This window comes from Dipodomys spectabilis, unplaced genomic scaffold (assembly GCF_019054845.1).
Source record: "Dipodomys spectabilis isolate Male_0828 unplaced genomic scaffold, ASM1905484v1 ptg000115l, whole genome shotgun sequence".
Classification (NCBI taxonomy): domain Eukaryota; kingdom Metazoa; phylum Chordata; class Mammalia; order Rodentia; family Heteromyidae; genus Dipodomys; species Dipodomys spectabilis.
In genome coordinates this window covers 13212477-13237938 of record NW_024870792.1, presented here as the reverse complement: position 1 = coordinate 13237938, position 25462 = coordinate 13212477, and the positions used below count along the sequence as shown (strand labels likewise).

Here is a 25462-nt window from a genome sequence, read left to right as displayed (position 1 = left end):
TCATTAAATTAAGGGGATTATTGAAATCAGCATCTTTTGCAGCTCATGCCTATAATCCTAGCTAGTCAGAAGACTGGGGTCTAAGAATTGTGGTTCAAAGTCAGCCCATTTAGAAAAGTCTGTGAGACTCTCATCTCTAATTAACCACCCAAAAAGCAAGAAGTGGGTCTGTGGCTGAAGTGGTAGAGTGCTATCCTTGAGCAAAAAAGCTCAGAGACAATGGCCAGGCCTTGAGTTTAAGCCCCAGACTGGCACTAAAGGAAAAAAAATAGTGTATTTTATTCCTTCTGAAAACAGCAGCTTTATTGTTACAAGACACTTACTGCAGCAATCCAGAGCAAAAATAGCTAATGGATAGCTTTAATGCTGCCAATTAACTTGCAGAAGAGGAACACAGCATAGTTACGCCATACAATCATCACAATGTGTCCTACTAATGTTCTTGATACATGGTAAAAACAAACACTCCAAATTATAAAAGCAAGTGTATATACGTTATGAAGAAGGCAGTCTAATATAGTTTCTGAACATTTACACCTTAGCTCTTCTTTTCCTTTCCTTTTCTTTTTCTCCTTTAACTTGAAAATACATTTATTTCTCAAAATGACCACAACATATCCCAGTGAATATTTTCTATAAGAAGTTAGCTTCTAGATTAAAGTCTAGGTCTCATCAGAGATAATGCGGGGGGAGAAGGGGGTAGAAGGTAAGGGAGAGATGTTACAGCAAAGACTATGATAAAACCTAAACCGTTATTTTGAGTATCCTGTGGAAACCCTATTTTGGCAGGATGTCAAATCAGAGATGAGCCATTGAGATTGTGAATACTTGGTAAAAATAAAATCATGGTTTATAGAAACTATCAGACACAGCTCCATTCTGGCTCTTGTTGCCTTCAGAACCCATCATCACAGGCCCCAATACTGTTCTATAGGTAGAGATCTAGGAAGCCTCAGTAGTTCTTTCCATGAATGAAGAGGCTGATACTCTGGGATCTCTCCTCATGGCTGTCATCCACAGCTTAAGTTCTGGAATGTGGGAAGCATACTCAGCTGCCGTGGTTCCAAACGTTCAAATGGGGGCCAGATGAGGAATCACAGAGATCAAAGGAATTGTCTATTTGCTAGCTAGGACCTCATCTAACTTGCTGAATTCTTTCTATAATTCTTTTAGGCCAATCTTCTTTATTTTGCCCTTTAATAAAGGTTAACGTCAAAGATGGCCAATTAGAGAATAACTCAAACATCATCTGTTGGCATACTTTCTCATTGGAGTCTTCTTCCCAGGGTATGTACTCACAAATGATGGCAGACTCAAGATAAAGTGACTCTGACTGGTTTCCAGAACTGGCACCAGACCAAGAGGACTCTTTGTAAAAAACCACTCAGGCATATTTATCAGGTTGATATTGATGACTTCATGCCTGATTCCCTTGGCCTGCAGGAATAGCAGGATCCTCAGAGAGTGAACCTCATGCTGTAAAGGGGGATCTTGCCTTTGGAGACAGGCCCCAAGGGCTTGCTACCACTTCCTTTGGGAGCAGGGCAGGACTGGTCTCTTCACATTCCTCTCTCCAGGGACGGATTGAAAATGCTCTGGTTGTAGTTAAAGGAGGGAAAGCACTTTGCAAAAGCAAGATTAATATAAACAATCTCAGTATCCACTCAACCATGACCTGCACTTCTAATCCTGCTTCTCTGCTCTACATTTCTTCCTTTTGTTGTTGTTGTTGTTGTTGTTGTTGTTGTTCCAGTCCTAGGACTTGAACTCTAGATCTGAGCTTTTTCACTCAAGTGCTCTAGTGGTTAAGCCACAGCTCTACTTCTGGTTTCTCTTTTTGCTTTTCTATGCCACATTCTGAAAAGTGAATGATCATGCCAGATCATATTTGTTGTTATTATATAGATGTGCACAAAGCCAAACCTGATTACATACATCACAAGTATTTAAAAATCATAATTCCCAAATACATGACAAAAGCTACAAAACATTTAATGGTATACACTATATGATACAGATGAATAATATAACCTACCCATCAAATCCCTGGAGTTCACATTCCTTAAGCAGTGAAACAGCATGCCCTTCATATTCTGTGACTATCAAAAAATAAAAACACAAAGACGAAATTTTTAAATACTGATCAATACTTGGCAACTTGGTTTGGCAAGATAATGTGATTACCAAATAGTTATGTCATAAAACAATATTTATTACTGAGTATTTATATTTTAATCATAGCAAAGAGGATTAAGCATTAGGTTTTATAGTTTTATGTAAAAGAGGGCATGCATTGGTTCCAACTCCATAAGTCATTTGGGGATATCCAACACATCGTGCTTAGAAAATTCATCTTGGTTCCTGTCTGTTTAGTGTTCCCTAAATAAGATTAATTCCCTTTAAATCAGAAGCATAGGAGCTGGAGTATTTTGAAAATACAGCATGTTCGCTGGCATCGAACAGTCAATGTTAAATCGCCTTGGCAACCTTACATGAATAAATTAGTGGAAAGGTTAGTGTAAGATTTACATACCAGAAGAATGTATATCTGGAACTGCTAGACTCAAAAAGAATGTGTTGGATGTGAAAACACAAAGTAAAGCCAACCCTAATGAGAAGAGACCCAAACCCATGGGGAGGGTAGACTACCAGCCCAACAGAGCCTGGATCCTCCGAGGAAATGAATCTGTCACACCGTATTGCTGGCTCCACCATCACCGATGCCCGATGCAGTGCTGAAAATGCCAGTGAAGACAGGATAAACGGGCACACTGCAGATGGCACCAACCATCACAAGCACATTTAGCATTTTCTGGGGCAGCTCTGCCAGAAGAGACAGCCCAGCTGTATCCACCCATCAAGGATTTCTGCTGACTGACATGACACTGCAGATGGATTTTTTGTGTAAGAATGTGCATCATTATATGCAAGATTACATTAATCTTTCATGCCTGTCTGTGCCTGGTGCCAGCATGGTCCAAGCTTTCCCTACCACATTTCTGGATAGTATTAAAAATTATTAGTCTTGGTATCTAAAATAGTCATGCTGCTCTAGCAGTGTTACACTGTAATTCTCCTATAGGTTATTCAAAATGTTGTTAGCATTCCCATGAAACCAGCCCTTCCATTTTAAATTCTAATCAGAAAGATCTAACAAAACTTAATGTAAAATATTAATGGTAATAAAGTTACAAAGATAAGTTCTCATAAAAGAAAACTGGATTGATCATTCATTTATCACCATAAGCAACTGCAACCTTAAAATAAAAAAAAAAAAGGCTTAAACACACACACACACAACACACACACATATAATTAAAGATAAGTATAGAAATATTTATGTTGATTGCAACAATGAGATGTACAAGTCGTCATGTCGAAAAATGAACTTTACAACTCTGGTGGGGGGGAGGAGGATTGGGTGGAGAAGCGGGGAGGGGAAGGATGGGAAGGGATAGGAAGGGGAAACAAAGGAGGAGGCTACAATGCTTGATAAGAAATGTACTCATTATCTTGCCCATGTAATTGTAATCCCCTATACAGTATTTTCACACTAAAAATCAGGAAAAAATATTTATGTTGAGAATCAGTTTATAAAGCCATGTTTATATACCAAAGTTTACTTGGTAAAGCTCTTTAAATGCAGTACACAATTAGCTCCAAATTTATATAATTGTCATTGATACTTTAAATAAAATTAAAATAATTTTTCTTTGGTCTGAAGTGGTATTTGACTATATACTAGTGCAACCCACCCAAAAGCAGCAATTTTAATGGATACTATGCATGTTGAATACACTTTACTGGTCTGGAACAAAAGGATAAAAGTGATTAGCCAAAGGTATCAGAACTTTAGACTTTCCAGTTCACTACAGGGTTGTAGTAACAAAAACAGCTTAGGACTGGCATGAAAAACAGAACTAAATACCAATGTAACAAGTTGGAAGGCCCAGAAATAAACCCATGTACTTATACCCATATGGTTTTTGAACAAAGGAGCCAAAAATATAGGTTCAAAAAAAAGACAACTCTTCACAAACAGAGGGAATAGTGGACATCTGTATGCAGAAGGCTGAAACTGGATCACATTGTACTAGTTAGTATCAATTGAAAAATGGATCGAAGACTTCAATGTAAGATCAGAAACCTTGAAAGACTATAGGAAGAAGTATGAGAAACATTAGAACGTGCTGGCATAGGCAGGAACTTTCTGCTTATAATTCCAGGGGCTCAGCAAATATGAAAGGTGGGATTGTATTGAACTAAAAAGCTTCTGTACAGCCAGGCGCCCCTGGCTCACACTTGTAATCCTAGCTACTCAGGAGGCTGAGATCTAAGGATCATGGTTCAAAGCCAGCCTGGGCAGAAAAGTCTCCATGAGACTCTTATCTCCAATTAACTACTCAAAAACCAAAAGTGGCACTGTAGCTCAAGTGGTAGAGAGCTAGCCTTGAGCACAAAGAGGCACAAGGACATTGCCCAGATCCTTAGTTCAAGTCCTACAACTAAAAACAATAACAACAACAACAACAAAAACTTCTGTGTAGAGAAAGATGTAGTTACTACACTAAAAGACAGTTTACAAAATGAGAAAAGATCCTTCAATTCCTGTTCCACTGTAGTCAGAATGACTTTTTCCAAACACATTTGATCACATAACTTTCATGCATACAACACACTGATGTTTTTTCTTGTTTCCAAGAATGTTTCCACCTCCCTAAATCACATGTGAATGTTGGAAACAGATTGCCCATAGGTACTTATCACCAGTTACAAGATAATGAAAACAACTCTTCTCCCAGAACCATTCTCTCTCTCTCTCTCTCTCTCTCTCTCTCTCTCTCTCTCTCTCTCTCTCTCTCTCTCTCTCTCTCTCTCTCTCTTCTTTTTCTCTCCCCTCCCTCCAGCCCTTACCATGAAGATCTTAATTACAAAGTTGGTAAAAGTGAAAAGAGTAATGCTTCAGGCTACAAGCACCTTTTGTAACACATTCTTTTTCTTTCATCTTAGCTTGTGACTGGATTTCATCAGATTGCCTAGACTTCTGCCAGGCAAGATCAGGAATGACGTTGACATGTCTGAGGAATGGAAAGGAAAAGCTTCAGCTAGAGCATCAAAAGCCAACACACACACACACACACACACACACACACACACACACACAGGATCTGGTAAAGGGACAAAATGGGAAGTGTGATCCTAAAAGAAAGAAAAGTGACCCAAATTCTCTGACTTTCTAACAATTCTGCCTTGCCTTAACACACCAGGTAAAACTATCTAGTCATTAGGAAATCCCACAGCTCTGACAGTAATAATGGGGTTGCATTCAGAGAAGCCTTTGACCATAATAGTGATAATGACTTGTGATAAGGTCTAGCTCCCTTGTTAATACAGAATGAAAGAAAATGAAAGTGCCTGTTATGAACAGGAGAGATTAAGAGCAGAGAGGATATCTGTCTTCAGATGATTTGAGAATTCTTCTACAATAGATACTAGGTAGGTATATTTTGTGTTGCTGTGAAGGTAACACTAGCTAGCAGATAACAATTGTAGGGAGATACATATCAGCTCTCAAGTATTCCCCTTGTGCATTTTATGCATAGCACAACCATGTTAAGCCAAGAGGATTTGCAGTGCAGCCAAGGCTCCTGATCTTGGTAGATATAGGTGACCCTGGGCTAAATCAACTTAAAGGCAATAACATCTTATTGTCAATATAGATGACAAAATCTTTCCTAATGTGCACACAGACAAACTAAACCTGATCTCAAGAATATTAAAGATCATCATCTTCCTGCTTCCAATATAGAGGGCAAAGCCAAGGTGAGGTTGTCACCACAGGAAGTGACATATACCTGTACTCTACGAATATACACCTGATTACCATACACACAAACTATACTTCATGTACAGCTGCATATCTCCAAATGCACCACATTTTATACATACCTGCCTCTGTATCCACCTGTAAACCAAACACACCTGCCCTCTGCATACACCATACCTATGCACATCTGCACTCTATGCACTCCTGTTCTCCTCCACACATACCTGCACTCCATACACCCTGCATTCTGGACACACTGGTCCTTCATGTATACTTACATACCTACATTTACACCAGTACTCCTCTCTGCACATCTGTACTCTATGAACACCTGCACTGCACTAGATGAGGAAGGTAAACTACATGGACTCTAAAATTCTTTGCCCTCTGAATTCCTTGCAGCCTTGGCGTCTTCATTTGTTGTTCTATTAATTATCCAGTAAATCCAGGACTTCTAAAAACATCTGTTACACTGTAATGATACAGTCTGTAAAATCTCCTTTATTAGGGAACAAGAGAAATAAACTATATTTCTTGCCATCACGGGCTTATCATCATCCATGTCTTTATTGATCCTTGTACCAAGAGGTTACTAGAAAAAAATAATTCATTTTCTTCCAGTTTTTTTCCAGAAGGTTTTCTGATACTAGTGTTGAACAAAATGCTACATTGAAATAAGTGTGCTAAAGACTTAAAGAGAAACTTCTCTGAAGAGGAAAGAAAGATGGCCAATAGACACATGGAGAAATGCTCAACCTCCCTAGCCATAAAAGAAATGCAAATCAAAACAACATTGAGATACCACCTCACCCCAGTTAGAATGGCAAAAATCAAGAACTCTAATAACAACAGATGCTGGAGGGGATGTGAACAGAAGGGAACCTTACTGCATTGTTGGTGGGAGTGTAAACTTTTTCAACCACTTTGGAAAGTAGTATGGAGGTTCCTCAAAAGACACCACATAGAGCTCCCCTATGACCCAGCAATCCCACTTTTGGGCATTTACCCAAATGATCACAAACAAGGCCACACTAAAGCTACCAGCATGACTATGTTTATTGCAGCATTATTTACCATAGCTAAGATATGGAACCAACCCTGATGCCCCTCAGTAGATGAATGGATCAAGAAAATGTGGTATATATACACAATGGAATTCTATGCCTCCATCAGAAAGAATGACATTGCCCCATTTGTTAGGAAATGGAAAGACTTGGAAAAAATTATATTAAGTGAAATATGCCAAGCCCAAAGAAACTTAGGTCCCACGGTTTCCCTTATTTGCAATAACTAATATATGTCTGAGTCAAGCAGAAAGGTCAGATAAGTTGATGTTAGGGAAATGAACCCTAAGATATGTATTCAAATGTTTTTTTCTTTCAGGTGATTGTTTCTAACACATTTATAAGATTATTTCTTTGTTGCTTTGTATGTCCCTTCCCCATGGTATAACCCCTGCTTTCACTGTATTTGATGTCAGTATAATTTGTGGAGGGGAAGGGAAAAAACAAATCGTTTAAATAAGGATACAGGTGGCTCCATTGCAACAATGAGATGTACAAGTCGATATGTGGAAAAACAAACTTTACAACTTTGGTGGGGGGGGAGGAGGATTGGGTGAGGGGCGGGGGGAGGCTGGGAAGGGATGGGAAGAGGGAACAAAGGAGGAGGCTACAATGCTTGATAAGAAATGTACTCATTATCTTGCCCATGTAATTGTAACCCTTCTGTACAGTATTTTCACAATAAAAAAAAATGCTACATTGGTGATGTTGGAAGGGATGCAAAAATAATTAGCTCAAATATTTCAAGAGAATGATCTATATTCAGAAGGAATCAGTACAAGCCAAAATGAAAGTTTTATTAATGTAATGAGATTTGGTCAAAAAGAAATTTATGAGTTGTTTATGGGAGCTTATGCCTGTAATCCCAGTTACTCAAGAAGCAGTGATCAGGATGATTAATTAAGGTCCGAGGCCAGTCCTGGCAAAAAATGCAAGCACGGCTACATTTCAACAAAAAAAAAAACAAATCACACATGGTAGTGAATATCCAAATTCAGCTACTTGCATGACATAGATTGGAGAACTGCAGTCCAAGGCAAAAACACAGAATTTTACCTGTAAAATAACTGAATGCAAAACAGATTGGGGACATCACTCAAGAAATAAAATGCCAATTAAATTGCCCAGCCAATTCTAGGTCCAAAGTTCAAACCCTAATGCTGCCAAAACAGCAACAACAAAAAGGCAATGGAAAAGACTATAATATACACATCCAGGTGTAAATTTTCAACTCTGCCTGTATGTATACAGAATTGTTTTCTAATGAGTTAGTTATTATATAGAATTTGTGTAACTTGCATTCCACTTGGACTCATCAATATAGATATTGCATGTTAAATCAAAGATGTGTATGAAACACATTTTGCATGATTTTGTATATTTTTCTTTCAAATAAAGTATGAATTGAACTTTTATTATTGGACAATTTCATTAATATGAAACCAATAAACTTATGGCTACATTTATATAACACTCTCGGACACACAAAGTAATGTCACAAAACATCGTGGTAAGGTGAGAAGGAAGACTAAAACTCCTCAAGAATTCACATGTTTATTCAGTCTCTGACACAAAATAGGGATCATTTAAAATAAATATTTAGCCAGTAGATATAGTGCAATCATTGTATAAGCAATGGGATGTAATTTAACCATGTTGCCTGTAGGAGGAGTGTTAGGCAGGTAATAATTAGTCGTTCTGTACAAATAGAGACGTGAGTTTTGTATTGCCTTATGTAATAGACTAATACTTTGTGTTAAAGAAAAGTTTTTATTTTATGTTCAAATACAATATTAAATCATACTTACAAATATGGAAATCACCCTAGTACATCAGATTAATACATACTTTGCTCTCCAATTTAATTGTTGCATGGAGCAGAGCACTTTCCTGTCATCATTCTTTTTGGTGACCTTGGCTTGAGACTCCTGCACTCATCTCCCTTCTTCCCATTTCTCTCTCTTCCTTTCTCATCTTAATTCTATTGGTGGAGTCATCTTTGCTAACCACACTGCAGCACTGTGATTTAAAAAAAAAAAAAAACTATCTACAAACTGTGACTCAGTACATGATAGATCCAGTGCTGAGTGTAGCACCAAGTTTCACCTTTAGTTTCCACACAGGCTTCCTATGGGATACATTTGGAAGACTCTTCCTAGAAGACACTTTGCCCTTTTCCTACCTCACAGAGTCCAGAGGGAGTTCAGGCATCTTCAGTCTTCAGAAGAGAGTCTACCCTCAGTTCCCTGAAAGTGTCCAGGTTGTTCAGATAATGATTGCCTCATATAGGGTGCAGGTGTTATACACACTTTATACACTAAATATCAAATCACATTAGTGCATCTTTTTATGCCTCTTTCAGATTCAAGAACATTGAATCTTTGTCTGTCTGTCTGTCTGTCTCTCTCTCTCTCTCTCTCTCTTCTCTCTCTCCTTTCTCTTTCTGTCACACACAACAAACATACCTGTAGTTATGAATAAAAAGTGCTCTGCTCACTGACATGTATTTTATGAGGATGGGAAGACCCTATTTAAGATAAAGTCAAAACTGGGAAGCAATAGCAAGCTATGAAACACACACTTCCCTTATATGCGCCTGCTATCCTACCTTTCCTTCCTCACCTCCTAAAATGTCTGCAGCTCACATACTTTTTTCCCATCAAAGTTAATACTACCCCAAGACACTAAAATTATCTGTACCACAATTTCAATATTTAGTATTTGAATCCTAATAACCCAAGGATGGGTGCAATAGATTAGTCACCTTGCATTTGACAGTGTTTAACCCAGCGTTTATCAAGATAATGTTTGTGTGTTTGATCTAGGGTTTTGCTATATTGCCCAGCCTGGCTTCAAACTCCTGGGCTCCAAAGGATCCTCCTGCCCCAGCCTCCAGAATAGCTAGGACTATAGATGTGTACCCCATGCCTGGATTGTTGAACTAAATGATATATTGTAATATAAACTGCTTTGTGGTATTCACATATGAAACAATTATGAGCTTGCAAATAAATTTTCTCAATACTTAAATACTTAGTTATCACATCCCAATATGGATCTCAAATCTTGCCTTCAGCCATTTGAAAGTTGTCAGTAACAGTACAATTTCTCTCTCCTTTATGAATCACACATAAGCAAGTCAACAAGAAAACAATTGGAGGCTTTTCCCTCACAACCATATTACAATTAAGAAACTGTTCTTGTGTTCTCTCTATAAAAGGCAGACTGGTCTCAAACTCTCCATCTTCCTTCCTCGATCTCCCAAATGCTGGTATTACAGGTGCAAACTATCATACTCAGCTCCTTTTGATTTTCATGGTAGTTTCTCTTTAACCTCTACTGTAGCAGGTATCTTTTGGAGTGGCTGTCTATCCCACAAAACTTCCCCTTTGTTAGGAATTTCCTTTTACCCCAGTCCTTCAAGGACTGTTCTGCAATGAATTCATTTACATTGTAGAAACTCCTCTTTGTAGGTTTTAGTTGAGCCAATCAGGTCATTCAAATCCTACCCAGAAGCTTAGAACTGGATTCAGGAAATTCCAGCTGTATTTAAACTTGTCTCCTGAGTAAACTTATTATACAATATTCTTCATCAATTAAGATGTATTGCACCTTCCCATTGTATCAGAGCACAATAGAAATAAAATTAATATCAACCTTTTCAGTGAGTCTCCAGACCTAAGAAAAATAAATCTCAAGTTAAACAGGAATCTGGTCACCAAATTTATAAGCCTAAAAAGATTAATGCTAATCTTCTTTCTATTAATTTAACATTAGAGAATTTCTATTTGCTTTAGCACAAAGTTAAAAATCAGCAGTTAAATGCTTAGCTTTGACCTAGCCAGCAGGGGTCAGAGTCAGAACAAAAAACCTGAAGAAGGATTCCATGGAAAGACATTAACTTTGGGGTGGGGGTGGGGGTGTTACTTGCTGGACCTATAGCAGAAATGTGTAAAATACACATATTTCCCTGAAGATATCCAATAGTACAGTGTCATTTTATTTCATACCTTGTAACTGTTAACATCTGGAAAAGATTTAAAGAGAAAATATTGACATTTCAATAAAAGCAGAACAATAAAAGAAAACAAAATAAATGGGAACACTGGAGCTGGCTGTAGTAGGTTAAGAAAACACAGAAAAAACTTTTAGTTATTGCAGGTAACTTGGCCAGTTGAAAGTAGGAACAAATTCAGGTTACCTTACTTCCTTTCTTATGTTTTTCAAATGGTAAATTCTCTACGGAAGCTAACTTACTGGTTACATCCGTGCTCACTCCTGCGAGCTTCAGCAGAGGCTCAACCTTCTCATGATAGATGTGGACAGCTTCTTTTTTGTGGCTCTGGGGGTTGAGGAATATTTTCAGTGACTTGGGCCTGTTTGGAAAACCTAAGAAGAAAATAAGTAAAATTAGAATGCCTTGTTGACTTGTCATTTTTTCACCTTAAAATGACACACAAATCTTTCAAAAAAATCCTATTTGCTATTTTTATTCAAAATTCATACAAGAACCTAGCAAAATATACTGTTCTGTCTAAGAAATAGATTTGTGTGTCTTGGAAAAAAAACAAGAGCTATAAAAACAAAATAAATAAGTAAAAACAAAGCATTTCACTCAGGATGAAAGATATACATGAAGCAACTTCATAATTATCAGGTGACACTTACGTAATATTGACTAACTCACAGATGATCTATCAAATGTTACTTTCTCCTGTGTTCCTGGAGAAAGTGATGAGCTGTAACAAATAGAAAGGCACATTGCTTCTCTGGAGATGAAAATGCTCATTACTGGAACTGGGTCCTTCGCTGACCCCAGGGCTCCAACGGCCTGACCTGCTGCTGTTCCCAGGGCAGCACCAGCAAGCGGGGTGGGTCTTAGCCAGCACCCAGAGCAATACATGCTGGTACTAAAAAGAGGGTTTAGGTCAGAGTTCAAGCCAGAAAAGGGGGCCAGGGGGGAGAAAGAACTCTCCTCTAGGGACCTGGGAAAGCAAGGCCTCTCTGCAGGGAGCCAATGACAGCGTTACCTCCCAGTTGGCGCTGAGATTTGATACTACAATTTTCTGGGCTTGCAGGATGCTTATCACTGAGAACGCAGTTGGAGCAGGTGCAAAGCAAATTTTCTGTTGTTAGGAAGGGCCAGAGCCAAAAGAAAGCTGACAACCGTTTCTTTTATGGTAAGCTGCTCCCAGAAGACCACATTTCAAGGTTACAAAAGCAGTTATTAACATCTGTTCTTAATAAAACCATTATGAAAGATAAATGAAGTGTCCATTACACTGAAGTCAGTATTTTCTTTCTCAAATAGAGACAATATTTCATTTTCATTATATTTGATATAATAAATTTCTTTAAAAAAAGATGGTGCCAGTACTGAGGCTTGAATTCAGGGCCAGCCTGGGTGCTGTCCCTTAGTTGTTGTTTTTTTCATTCAAGGCTAGTCTTCTCCCACTTGAGCCACAATTCTACTTCCGGCTTTTTGTTGGTCAACTGAAGATAGAGTCTCATAAACTTTCCTGTTTGGACTGGCTTTGAACTGCCGTCCTCAGATCTCGGTCTCCTGAGTAGCTAGGACTATAGGCAGCATGAGCCACCAGAGACAGACAATAAATATCTTTTATTAGTGCATTGCTTAGAATTCAGGGATAGGGAACAGATAGAGCCATGCTGAACTTGCATATCCCTAAAAACTGACCACTGTCTCTACTGTAATAAGAAATGTTTGTCAGTCACTCAGTCTAGAAACCTCAATCCATGCCCACTGCCTCCATCTTCCTAGTTCTTGTATTTGCATGAGCATCTAGATTCACATGATGGCAACTACTTGTTTCCCGGGCTCCCATCTTTCTGCTGTCATCCTCTGGTTCTGGGATCATTGCACTGATGCCTTGACTCTGCTCCTTTGGGCTGCCTGCTCCAGCACCACAGCTCCAATCAGAGCCTCACATTTCCAAAGCTTCCACAGCTCACTGCTGCTGCAGAGCCAGTGCGAACCCCTCCAAGGGCACTCAGTGCCCCGTTTGTCCCCATCTCAACTCATCTTCTCTCCTCTTCCACATGAGTGTTCAAGAAACACTGAGCATTCCTGCTGAATCCCATCAGAAGGGTCACACTGTTAAGATGTGTCTCACGGTTTCATAAAGGAAGATACAGCTACAACACAAGCATCAGCCCCCACCACAAACTTGTTAGCAGAGAGGCATGAAACGCAGTGGCAGGTATGAGAGGAGAGTGGCTAGTTTCATGAGAGATCTGAAAAAATACCCCCAAAAGTTAAGTGGAGCTTCTGACTCATGGTGTATTCACTTCCCAGAATTCCTCCCTTCCTCACACTTCATCCCCCAGGCTGGCTGTACTGCCTAGACTTTCTACTCCTGACATGAGGCAAAAGCATGACACTCAGTTAGTACAGAGAGTTTTAACTTTCCATTTCAACTAACAGCATGTCTAGACCCTGCACTATTGCCAAATATCAAGGCTGCCTGGCTTTATTCACATAGTTTTCTCTTCCCATTACACTCATCCCCTTTTTGTCAAAATTCTACTCCCCCCCCCCCAAAGCTCACTCCATACACCACGTCCTTCCAGGAGGCCTTCCTAATGAACTGAACTTCCCCCTCTCTCTTTTCTGTTCCTAGTTCCCTCCACATACCTCTGTTACTTATTCCTTATGGATTTCTACACATCACTGCGAGGGAGATCTAACATCCTAGGACCTCTATGACCAATCCTGGAGCGATACAGTGACATGATGACAGCAGCATATTGCACTATATAGTGCACTATATGTATATATGTGTATATACATATATAAATATATGCTGCACTACAATATATTCAGTACATTCTTTACTACATCAAATTCTTTTAAACACCCAACTCCATACGTAGTATTGACACTAAACAAAAGAAAGGACTGAAAATCTCTTAGAATAACAACTAATCAATATATAAAGTCATTATAGAGTAAGAAAAACCATTATTTTCAGTGATTTGCACAGTTACTGACTTGGGTAATAAGCAGGTAGTGGGCGACAAAACCTCCCAGTGAGAATTTAGGGCAAATATGTATATTCGGTTAGCTTCTGTCCCTTCTCATGAGTCATGATTTACTCTAAATAACATGAAACAGACAACAACTAAATGCAAGGTGTGATTCTGGATCAAAAAAAAAATTACTTTGTAGGTCATAGGTCTTGAACTCAGGGCCTGGGCACTATCCCTGAACTCTTTGCTCAAAGCAAGTCCTCTACCACTTTGAGCCACAGCACTACTTCCCCTTTTCTGGTGGTTACTTGGAGATAAGAGTCTCACAGGAACTTTTCTGCTGGAGCTGGCTTTGAACCACAATTCTCAGATCCGAGACTTCTGAATAGCTAGGATTACAGGAGTGAGCCACTAGTGCCTGACTCTGGATCACATTTTTAAGAAAAAGTTGGAAAAGATTATATGGCTATCCTATAACCAAAAAAGACTAAGTGGGTAAACTCTGGGATTACTCTTTTTAAACACATCAAGGACAAGACTACAATTTAGACAGGACTGAAACCCCTGTCTCAGTCATGCTACTTTGTTCTTGCCATGAATTTAAGTTTTACAAAAAGCACTTTAAGAACACTTTAACTGTTCTCTCTGTATTTACTTTCCTTTCTTTCCAAGATTTTGACTTACATTTTAATGCATCTACATCTTTCTGTATTCATACTAAGTCTAAGTCCCAGACACAAAGACTCAGATGAAATATCTATATTGTTTACTTTACACCTCACCTGGTATCTCTGTCAGAATCCCCTCTTTCTACCTCTAGTGAAAGCAGTCTCAAAAAGAAAAAGAAAGGGGAAAAAAAGAAAAGTAAAATCTACTTTCACTTCATTTCTCCTTCCTTGTACATTCCCATATTTAGTCATAAATAATTGCATGTCTGATATGTACCAGACAGGGTCCTAGAAAGAGGCTCCATCTGTAAACAAGAAAACCCTGAGAAGACAGAAACAAGTAGGAGAACATAGAGTATGTTTAACATGGGTCAATTTGAAAGACAAAAATGAAATTCCCAGGGGCTGGTAATCCAACTTAGTGGTAGAGTGCTTGCCTAGCATGCATGAAGCCCTGGGTTTGATTCCACAGTACCACATAAATAGAAACAGCCAGAAGTGGCAAGAAGAAGAAGAAGAAGAAGAAGAAGAAGAAGAAGAAGAAGAAGAAGAAGAGGAGGAGGAGGAGGAGGAGGAGGAGGAGGAGGAGGAGGAGGAGGAGGAGGAGGAGGAGGAGGAGGAGGAGGAGGAGGAGGAGGGGGAGGAGGAGGAGGAGGAGGAGGAGGAGGAGGAGGAGGGGGAGGAGGAGGGGAGGGAGGAGGAGGAGGAGGAGGAGGAGGAGGAGGAGGAGGCACCACTAGGTACCAGTGGTTCACACCTGTATTCCTAGCTACTCAGGAAGCTGAGATCTGAGAATTGAGGATCAAAGCCAGCCAGGGCAGGAAAGTCTGTGAGACTCTTATCTCCAATAAACCACTATAAAACCAGAAGTGGTGCTGTGGCTCAAGAGGTAGAGCGCTCACCTTGAGCTGAAGAGTGCAGGGACAGAGCCCAAGCCCAGAGTTCAAGCCCCACCACTGACAAATAAATAAAAAAAAAACAAATAAATAAATAAAATATGAAAAAGAAATTCCCAGCAGGTGAAAGGGAGGAAAGGCAAAAATGGTCACCCAGATTCTTGAGGCCATTTACAAGAACTTCATCTGCTGTTGGGGAGGAGGAAAAGCATGGTGAATTTTGAACAATGCATTAGTGCAACCTTGTGTGTTAAAAAGCTCACTTGCTGCTGTGTGAAAGTAGACATAGAGGACTAAGGGATGTTAGAGTAGGCCCAACTGTGACATTCTAGGTAGGAAATGATGATTGAGTTTTTAAGAAAAATTTGACCCTAGAGACATTTCAAAGGTGGAGCTGGCTAGATTCTTCAAATGCTCTGCATACATACTATCTGAAAGAGAAATAATGATGAACAGTCAGATGTTTTTTCGATAGGGGAAAATGAGGACCTAGGTAAACATAAAAATGAGGAATAAATTGGCAGACTCAAGTTATGGTCTCAAAGGGGTTGAAGGATTTTAGGAGGGAGAAGATCAGTTGGGCTCAGAAGATCAGCTGGGAGGGCTGGATGTTTATTGATAGTAAGAAGATTCCATGAACTGGAATATTCATCAGAATCCACTCCCACAAATACATGGATTTTGGGACCACCAGTCTGAGTTGGGAATTTGTTTGGAACAGGTTCAGGTAATGCTGATGATACTTGTCTGGGGCCTACTTGTAAAGAACTAGTGAAGTAAAATCATGACTATGGATTTATGTGAATGCAGTAAAATGCAAGTCAAGATCTTTGAAGGAAAGGAAACTAAATTCTTAAAGAACAGTCATTAAAAAAAAAAAAAAGAACACTTGAAATCATAACAAGAGCAGAATTAGAATGACATGAGACAGGAGTTTCCGTCTTCAAGTAGAAAAGAATGACACCGTAGTCAATACACAACCATATATTGTTTTAGCTGGAGGTGTCTGATGGACTGAGGGTTTTTAAGGGACAAAAGAGAAAACAGTGCAATGGAAGAAAGACTTCAAAACACCCTCAGCATCTCCGGGGCTGGGGGTAGGAATGCTTGGCAAGGGGGAAAAACATGTTTCCACTTGAGAGGACTGCAGAGGGCGCTGTAGGTTCTCAGGAGAACTGGGTCACTATTGGAGCAAGAATGCAGGAGAAGTGGTTGAAAATGCTTTGTTAATGGTGGATCATCATTTTAGACTGCAGAACAAAAAATGGTGGCAAGAGTTGAGGAGAACAGGGAATGGTGTCAGGTCAGAGGATGGTCAAAGCCCTAGAGGCAATGGAGAGCCTTAGGCAGTGGAATGCTGTGAAAGGGATGAAGATTGTTTGTAGTATTTATGGTTGGAGAATAGGGCTATGGAAGTAGTATCTTGCCCAAACATAGCGCTGCAAGAATATCACAGCTAATATCAAAAGCTGGGTCAAGAGCAATGGTACCCAGATCCAGAGGGTCTTTTTTTTAATATATGTTTTTTATTGCAAAAATACTGTACAGAGGTGTGACAGTTACATGAGTACATGAGCAAGGTAATGAGTACATTTCCTATCAAACCTTATTACCTCCTCCTTTGTTTTTCCCCTACCATCCCTTCCCTCCCATCTCCACAACTACACCCCTCACTTCCCTACCCCCCCCCCCCACCTAAATTGTAAAGTTCATTTTTCAACATAGTGTCTTGTACATCTTCTCCTCTCAGTCATCTGGGCTGTGTCTGAATCTGAAGTCAAATCTGTATGAGCTCCTTCACCAATTGACCTTAGAGGAAGCCCTGTTTTTTGTTTTTGTTGTTGTTGTTGGTGGTGGTTTGTTTTGTTTTGTTTTAAGAAAGAAACATAGGCTTTCATTGATTTTTATGCAGGTCAAAACAAATACATGGTTCAGTATTTAAAAATCTCCTTAACCCAAATATTCTTGGAAATTATCTTCTTGGAAGACATCCATTAGTAACACTTTGACAATCCTTCCATGGATATTCTGTATATATACTTACATGTATCTGTCTGTTTCTCTTCACATAGGAATAGTCCTATGCTATTCTATACCTGCCTTCTTTCACACCATACTTATTTGACAGAAAATTTCATGCCACTATAGGAATACTGTTTTGCTGTACTTTAAGAGGTAAGGACCAACCTCTTTTAATTTAATTAACCAGCCCTCTGGGAGGTGAATAGTTAGCTTGTTTCCAATCTCCCATCATTTATTGCTGTGATAGATGTTGTCCATTTGATGAAAAGCAGACAAAATGAACACAAATATATTCAATGGCTCAAAGAGTGTGAATTCTTGGGAGTTTTACTAGGCTATCAGAAAAGTTAAAAATCTTCAGATATTCAAGAGCTACTTCTACTTTTTCCTTAAACTGCCACTTCATATTTGTTATTTTTCCTGGTATGATCTTTGTTGTATTAATTATAAAAGTGCTTTGGGCCATGAACAACTCACTTTGCCGTATGAATGGTCTCCGTTTCTTAGTCCTTTTATTTCCTTTTTGTTTTATTAGATATTAAACTCAGGGACCTGTGGATGTTAAGCTGGCACTCTACCACCTAAGCAACATTTACGGTTCTTTTTGTATGTATGTATTTGTGTGTATGTATGAGAGAGAGAGAGAGAGAGAGAGAGAGAGGGAGGGAGGGACGGAGAGGGGAGAGGGAGAGGGAGGGAGGGAGGGGGAGGGGGAGGGGGAGAAAGAGAAAGAGTGTGAGAGGGAGGGAGGGAAGGAGGGAGGGAGAGTGGGAGGGAGAGAGGGAGGGAGAGAGCATCCTGGAGCTTGTACTTAGTGCCAGGTCATGGCCCCTGAGTTTTTTTGCTCAAGGTTAGCACTCTACCGCTTGAGCCAGAGATCCATTTCTGACATTTTAATAGATAAGCATCTCACAGACTTTCCTGTCTGGGCTGCCTTTCAAACCTTGATCCTGATTTCATCCTCCTGAGTAGCTAGGCATGAGCCACTGACACCTGGCTCCTGTTCCTTTTTGCATTGCCTGTTTTCAAAGTAGATTCTTGCTTAATGCCCTGGCTAACCTGGACTTTGATCCTCTTCCTGTTACTTCCTATGTTGTCGAGGATGAAAAGAGCCTATCACCTTGAGCCATTGTGCTGCTCCTGTGTTCGGGATAGCAGGCTCATGCCACTGGTTGAGATGGAGTCTTGAAAATGTTTATGCTGGGACCCTGAGCAGTGAGTGGTCCACTGATCTCTGCCTCCTCTCTAACAAGAATTACAGGCCCGAGCCTCTATATCTTCTTCAATTTACTCTTTTTTAAATCCTTCCTAAAATTTATTTCTCTTTGTGTTGCTGCTATCAATACTTCTTTTCCCATGACTCATCTCCTAACTGGCTACTGACTGCACATACCAAAACTATTGATTTCTACTACTAAGCCTTCCTTTGGTTCTCACATATTCAATCATAGATCTTCATTTTATTTTCTTGGATGTTCCAGGTTAACAATGATTTTATCTGCAACAATGATCATTTTACAGTCCTCTTTCCAACAGCTGCATAAATCTCTTCTCTAGTCTACTTTTATGAATTGGTCCCGCTAGAAGAAAATATGACTGACAAAGGACACTTCTGTTAGTTCTAGAATTTGACAGGAATACTTTGAATTAGGTATAGATTTTCATGTTGGCAACACATCTACCTATTCTTTTTTTCCCCCAGTCCTGGGGCTTGAGCTCAAGGCCTAAGCACTGTTCCTGAACTTTTGTGCTTAAAGCTAACACTTTGCTCCTTAAGCTATACCTTCTGGCTTTTTGCTGGTTAATTAATAAGAGTCTCACAATTTTCTTGCCCACTCTGGTTTCAAACCGTGCTCAGATCTCAGCCTCCTGAGTATTTAGGATTAGAGGCCTGAGCCAGTGGTACCCAGCTCATGTTCATCTATTCTTATTTCATTAAGCGCTGCCAAGTAGCACTCATGACTAAAACAATCTATTGTTTTCTCTTTTTTTGACTTGCTTTGTCAGATATTGCTGTCAATTTCATGCAAGGAAATAAAGCAGGTTGTATACTCAACAAGCAACTCCTGGAGTCGGACTGCTTCTCACCACTCATTCTGCTCCTCCTGCTGATACCATGATCAATGTCAGCACTGTTCCAGCATCTATATGTTGTCTCCTGCTCCAATCTTACTATCTACTCACCTTGTCTACTTCATGCTTACCAAGAGAATATCTTCTAGAATATGAAGGTAAACTAAGCCATTATTGTGTTTCAAACATCCAAATGGCTCCACATTTCTTCTCAGCATAATCATCAAACATAGCTGGCAGGACCCTTTACAACCCACACTCAGCCACCTCTGTAAGCTCTGTGACCTGCTCTACTCAAGGCTGACTCCACTTTCCACATGAACTTCTTTCTCCAACCTAGGTACTTTCTGTTTCCTTCTTCTGCCTGAAACATGTCCCTCCGATATCCATATAGGCTCCTTCTGTCATTACTTTCCACTTCTCAAACTTCAAAACCCATGAAGTCTGCCTTGGCCACTTTATCCATAGGAACAAATAGAATTATCTCATGGCCTAGTCACTGGTAGGTGACATTATAGAAATACAGTTATTGAATGTTTTTGATTTTTTCCTACCATTATGGCAGAAGCTCACTGAGCCGGGTTTGCAATTATGCTCTGCTATATTTACTAGTCCTTAGAATAGTATCTAGTGTGCAATAAAGACACATACTAAATTCATATTCTTTACTGAACAAAACTTCTAGAATAAAACATAAAACTAGAATCGTAATTGCATTCAAGAAACCAAGTATTAGTATTATCCCTACATTTGGCCCTCAGCTCCACCCAGACCTGAGCTCTCCCTGCACTGGAATTCCCGCCCTACAGCTGGCCACTCCCTCCCCTTCCCAGACCCACCCACACACTCATCTTCCCAACCAGAGGCCATGTGTTCCCTCTCCCTGAGAGATATGGCACCTCTAATAAGCCTTACAATAATGTTTCTCCTGTGCCTGCTTGCCTGCCTCTGTGTGGTCCCCTGGGATGGTCCTGAAGGATCCTTTCACCAAGAACTGAACATTGACAAACAGTAATGCAGAACATATTTTTCTTTAAATTGTGATATAATTAAGTATTTTGAAGCACTTATTAACCTTAAACCAAAAAGCTAAGGCAAGTGCAAAGTAGGCTTTGAGATATACATCTAAATTCTTTGGGAGAAACATGTAGCATAGAAAGGCTAAAAATCTTTTATTACTGCTAAGTTACATTTTCTTTAAATGATAGTGATCCAAACCCTATCTTGTACCTAGTTTCTAAATATACAAACTTAAAGCAAGAAAATCATATATAAGAGCTGAGAAGATCTTTTCTAAATTATATATAAAGCAGCACTAAAATAAATGATGACAGTTTTTGCTCAGAATTCAAACCAATGCACCTTCCAGATACAAATAGTCAAGTTACCAGACCTGAATCCTCAGCCCTTTTCTGAAGGACACTACTTTGTTTGAAAAAAGCAACCTCAATGCTCTTATTCTGTCTTCAGTGGTAAATGCCATCACTCAATGCCATCCAACATACACAAGAGGAAGCCAAAGGCAGAGAGCAAGTGACTTAGGGAATGGTACACAAGGAGAAAAATTCAAGACAAAACTGGAAGTGACAGATGATTTGTAAACCTATCTTCCATGAAAAGCAATACAATGGTTTTTTTTTTAAAGAAAAAGCATTTAACATCTAAAACCCAGGTTAGGAAGGGAGCTAAGAAGGCAGAGTTCTTAAAGAAAATGAATTTGAGAAAATGAATTAAGCCAGGTATGAGTGGCACATATCTGTAATCCTCCTGGCTCCTCAGGAGGCTAAGATTTGAGGATCACAGTTCAAAGCCAGCCCAGGAAGAAATATCTGTGAGACTCTTATCTCCAATTAACTACCAAAGAGCCAGAAATTGAGTTGTGACTCAAAGTGATAGAGTGCCAACTTTGAGCCAAAAGACCAAGTGAGAGCATTGGGCCCGAGTTCATGTCCCAGTACTGCACAAAAATAGAAAGAGGAGAGAGGGGACAGACACATAGACAGGCACACAGACAGACACACAGAGCCAGAGAAAGAAAATGAATTAGTCACTAGATAAATTTAAAAAGGGGATATTTTACTTTTTATGAGAAAATACAGATATGCCTTCTTGACGAAACCAAACCTTGTTGAGGCAATTTAGAAATATAATACACTAGAAGGATTTATGTAAAACCACTAGTTATGAAGAACTATGAAATCCATTCTCAGAATAGGAGAAGCCTGGCATCAGATGGCCATGACCTTGCCCTCCCTGGCCACATCCAATATGATACACACTTTAGTGTAAAAGCTGGTGGGGAGAAATATGTTTTGAAATGGAGATGATCAGTTTTTCATAACTTTACAATCGTGTAAACATCCCCCAAATAGATAATACAAGATTAAAATAAAGTCCTAGGGTAACCTCTCAATTCTTACTTTGAGGAAGAGACTTTCAGTAAGCCAGTGTGTAAAAAACCTGCCACATAAAGCAGAATGGCCAACTGTTCCTCTGTGAGTAACAAATGTGCTAATAGGTACTAGTTTAAACTTGATCCATCAGTGAGTCAATGAACCATGAAGGGTGGGGGTTAATCAGGGTGTTCTCCAAACAAAGGCTCCCAGAGCAACAGAGCCCGCCCACACTTACATCTGTGCCCTTGTAAGTGCAGAGATTGGATGTTACCCACTCCTGAAAGGACCTAGAATCTTGCCATAATCCCTCTAGATTTGCAAAAATCCCACACATAAAAACAGCCAAGGTGTTGCAAAGAAAAACCCAAACCCCAGAACCAACCCTCAGTTATTTAAACCCCATCTTTTAATTCTCAGATGCTCTTAATATCAAACTACCTTGTTAATGTATAAACACCATGGTTAAAAAAAAAAAAAAAAAAAAAAAAAAAAAACTTACACTGAGAAGGGCCCAAAGCTTCCAGCAGAGCCTTGAGTTGGCAATATTCTACCACAAGTCAATTGAGACTCAAATAAATGCATCCATTTCCCTTTATTGACAAAAAAGCTTATGGATACTTATCTTTGACAGTGACAAGGAAAATTATCTTAACATCACAATGAAGGCAAACCCTTGTAACTTCTAAATTTAGATGTAATTTGCAGATATAAACAACTCTGCATTCGCAATTAGTAGAAAGGATTACCTGATAGGAAATATTCACTCCAATACTTTTGTTTAAATAACAAAGGAGCAGAGACATGAGAAGAACACCCAAGGTGACCAGAGAGAGAGGAAAAAAAATCAGTCAAATCATTCATCCAATTAATTATTTTTACCTTGTCTAAATGGACACACACATTATTGCTCATTTTGGAAGTTGCTCTACAGCAGAGCTGCTTGAATATATCACTTTTCCCAGTTAAAAATATGGCTGAAAAGAAATGTGCCACTGGCTTCAGGAAGGTTTTTCTTTTGATTTTTTTGGTTTACTCAGGATCAGTTAAAATAATTACCACTTAAAATTCACCACAAAAATCCAATTTGACAACCTAACTGGATATTTTGTCACCCAAATTTTGGATATTATGAAAAAAAATTAGACAATAATTTTATGAATGTGTGTGTGTGTGTGTGTGTGTGTGTGTGTGTGTGTGTGTGTGTGCGTGTGGTGTCTGTCCTGGGGCTTCTGCTCTAAGCCTAGGTGCTGTTCCTGAGATTTTGGTTCAAGGGTATATGTATATCATTTGATCCACAGCTTCAGTTTAAGCTGTGGATCTTCAGTTTAAAGATAAAAGTCCAACAGTCTTACAGATTTTTGTGCCCAGGCTGGCTTTGAACCACAATCCTTAAATTTTAGTCTCATGAGTAGTTAGGATTACAAGTATGAGCCACCAGTGCCTGGTGTCATGAACATATTTTTTAATTCAGTGATGTTAATTAATCTCTACATAAGTAAAATTTAAGGACAAAATGAAATGAGTAGCTTTTTAGGATAACATAACCTATGCATGCTAAGTCAAGAGCTTAGGAAAAGATCAATTTTTATAAACCAAATAGAAATAGATAAATCTAATGTCTTTGAAAGTATGGGCCAAAGATGATTTGCAGGAGATAATGGCAAATCTAGAGAGCTGGTAGCTCAGTGCTGGGTCAGGAGTTTCAGACATAAAGGGGGAACTTCTAGACCCTGTGAATGAAGCAAGTAGAAGACTAAAGGCTAACCAAGGACATGTACACTAGACAAAACTCAACATCCCATCTAAGAGAAGGGTCTCCAAAGACAAAAGGTAGCTGAAATCATGGTTTGAGGTCAGCTCTAGGTAAAAAAGCATGAGGCCCTCCCTGAAAAGTAACTAATATAAAAAGGGCTAAGGTTTTGAGTCCAAGGTAGAGTACCTATCAAAGAAGAACAAGACCATGAGTTCAAATCCCAGTACTGACATGGAAGAAAAAAAGTAATAGAAAGTTTGAGTTAACAAAGATGTGTGGTCTCCAATTAGACATAGGGGTTTGTGCCAAGTTATTCCACACCAGCAGCTATTCAACTTTAGATTAACATTAAGTGTTTGAGTAGCTTTTTATTTTATTTCTCTTGTCTGTAAGCTAGAGATGATGATTAAAATAATTCAATTTCATTATTTGATGTCATGCATTACTTCAATTCCTCAAATCTCACAAACTCATAAAATAAGTAATTTGTTCCCATTTTGATATAAGAACATGTTTGTAGTTCTTGATGCTATTATGAGGATTTAATGAGATAATTCATAAATGCTGCTTACAAAAGTGTCTGGTATATAGTAAATGCTTAGTAAATGTCAGCCATTATCATTAGGTTTTCAATTCTTAAAATAATGACTCCTCTAATATTTGGTATATGAAGAAATGTTAACTAATTTACTTAACAGCATGAAAACTTATTTCAACATTTTACTGGAAACATTTAGAGACCATTTAGCACTTTCAATATAATGACATGACAAGATCTGACAAAGTTAACAAAGAAGTTTAGTTACATTAAAATAGAAAAACAGTCCAAAAAGTTTCTCTTAACAAAAAGATTTGAAAGTGATATACTTGAGAATGTAGTCCTGAATCTATTCTCAAGGTAGTCTGTCAATGACCAAATGATATGACTTTTATTATGCATCAATTGTGTTTACATAATTATAATTAACAAAAAATATATCCTTCTTAAAACAAAAATGCTAAAAATTTGGTGAATTCCCCTGGAAAGACTGTCACCCATCCCAAGTATTGACAGAAAGAATCATTTCTAAAGAATTCATTCTAGCTCATCACTGCTGAAAAGGGAGAGGAGGTTGTGAGTACCAGCTAATGCTGGTAGAAACTCAAAAATAAAAAGCTCTGGTTATACTCTATCTTCTACTCTGCCCTGGGAACCAGGCACCTGGGTTATAGGGTTAAAAAAATCGTGACCTTACATAATTCAAAAGTACTGCGTAACCTTTAAGAACACATAAAATAACAAGAATATAAAATGTTCTGAAATCTTTGATGCTAGGTGTGAATGGCTTGTACCTATAATTCTAGCTAGTTGGGAGGCAGAGAACAGGACCCTCAGCTCAGCACCTATATAAGTGTACCTATCTAAGTACAACCGTATGTACCTGTTAACCCAGCTGGACAAGAAACATAGAGAAGAAGACTGAGGTCCAGGCACACATTGAAAAAGCCCAAGACCCTATTAGAAAAATAATGAAATTTAAAGGGGCTTGGGTCATGGACAGGAATCCAAACCCTAGTACTGAAGGAAAAAGTTAATGGAGCAGGGAGGTTATTAAATCAAACTGTATTGGCTCAAATACTCAACATGGTTCTTGACCCTGGCAACATATTGCATACATTAAGCAGCCTCTTGTGGGGAAACCCATTCCTTGGCCCACACAGACATAGTTTACCAAACCCCGTCATCCTCAGACCCAGAGCACCTAGTCTAAGAAAGATAAAATATGCGTGCTG

General features: G+C 39.0%; 1 protein-coding gene and 1 pseudogene across 1 annotated transcript in view; both read right to left on the bottom strand.

The window, feature by feature from the left end:
* The window catches only part of Cerkl (ceramide kinase like), an 86685-nt gene that overhangs the window by 20784 nt on the left and 40439 nt on the right, over window positions 1-25462 (bottom strand). Inside the window, 2 exon segments of the mRNA XM_042688227.1 lie at window positions 2036-2099; window positions 11149-11280. Coding sequence (XP_042544161.1) covers window positions 2036-2099; window positions 11149-11280 — 196 coding nt within the window.
* LOC122115064 lies at window positions 943-1856 on the bottom strand (annotated as a pseudogene).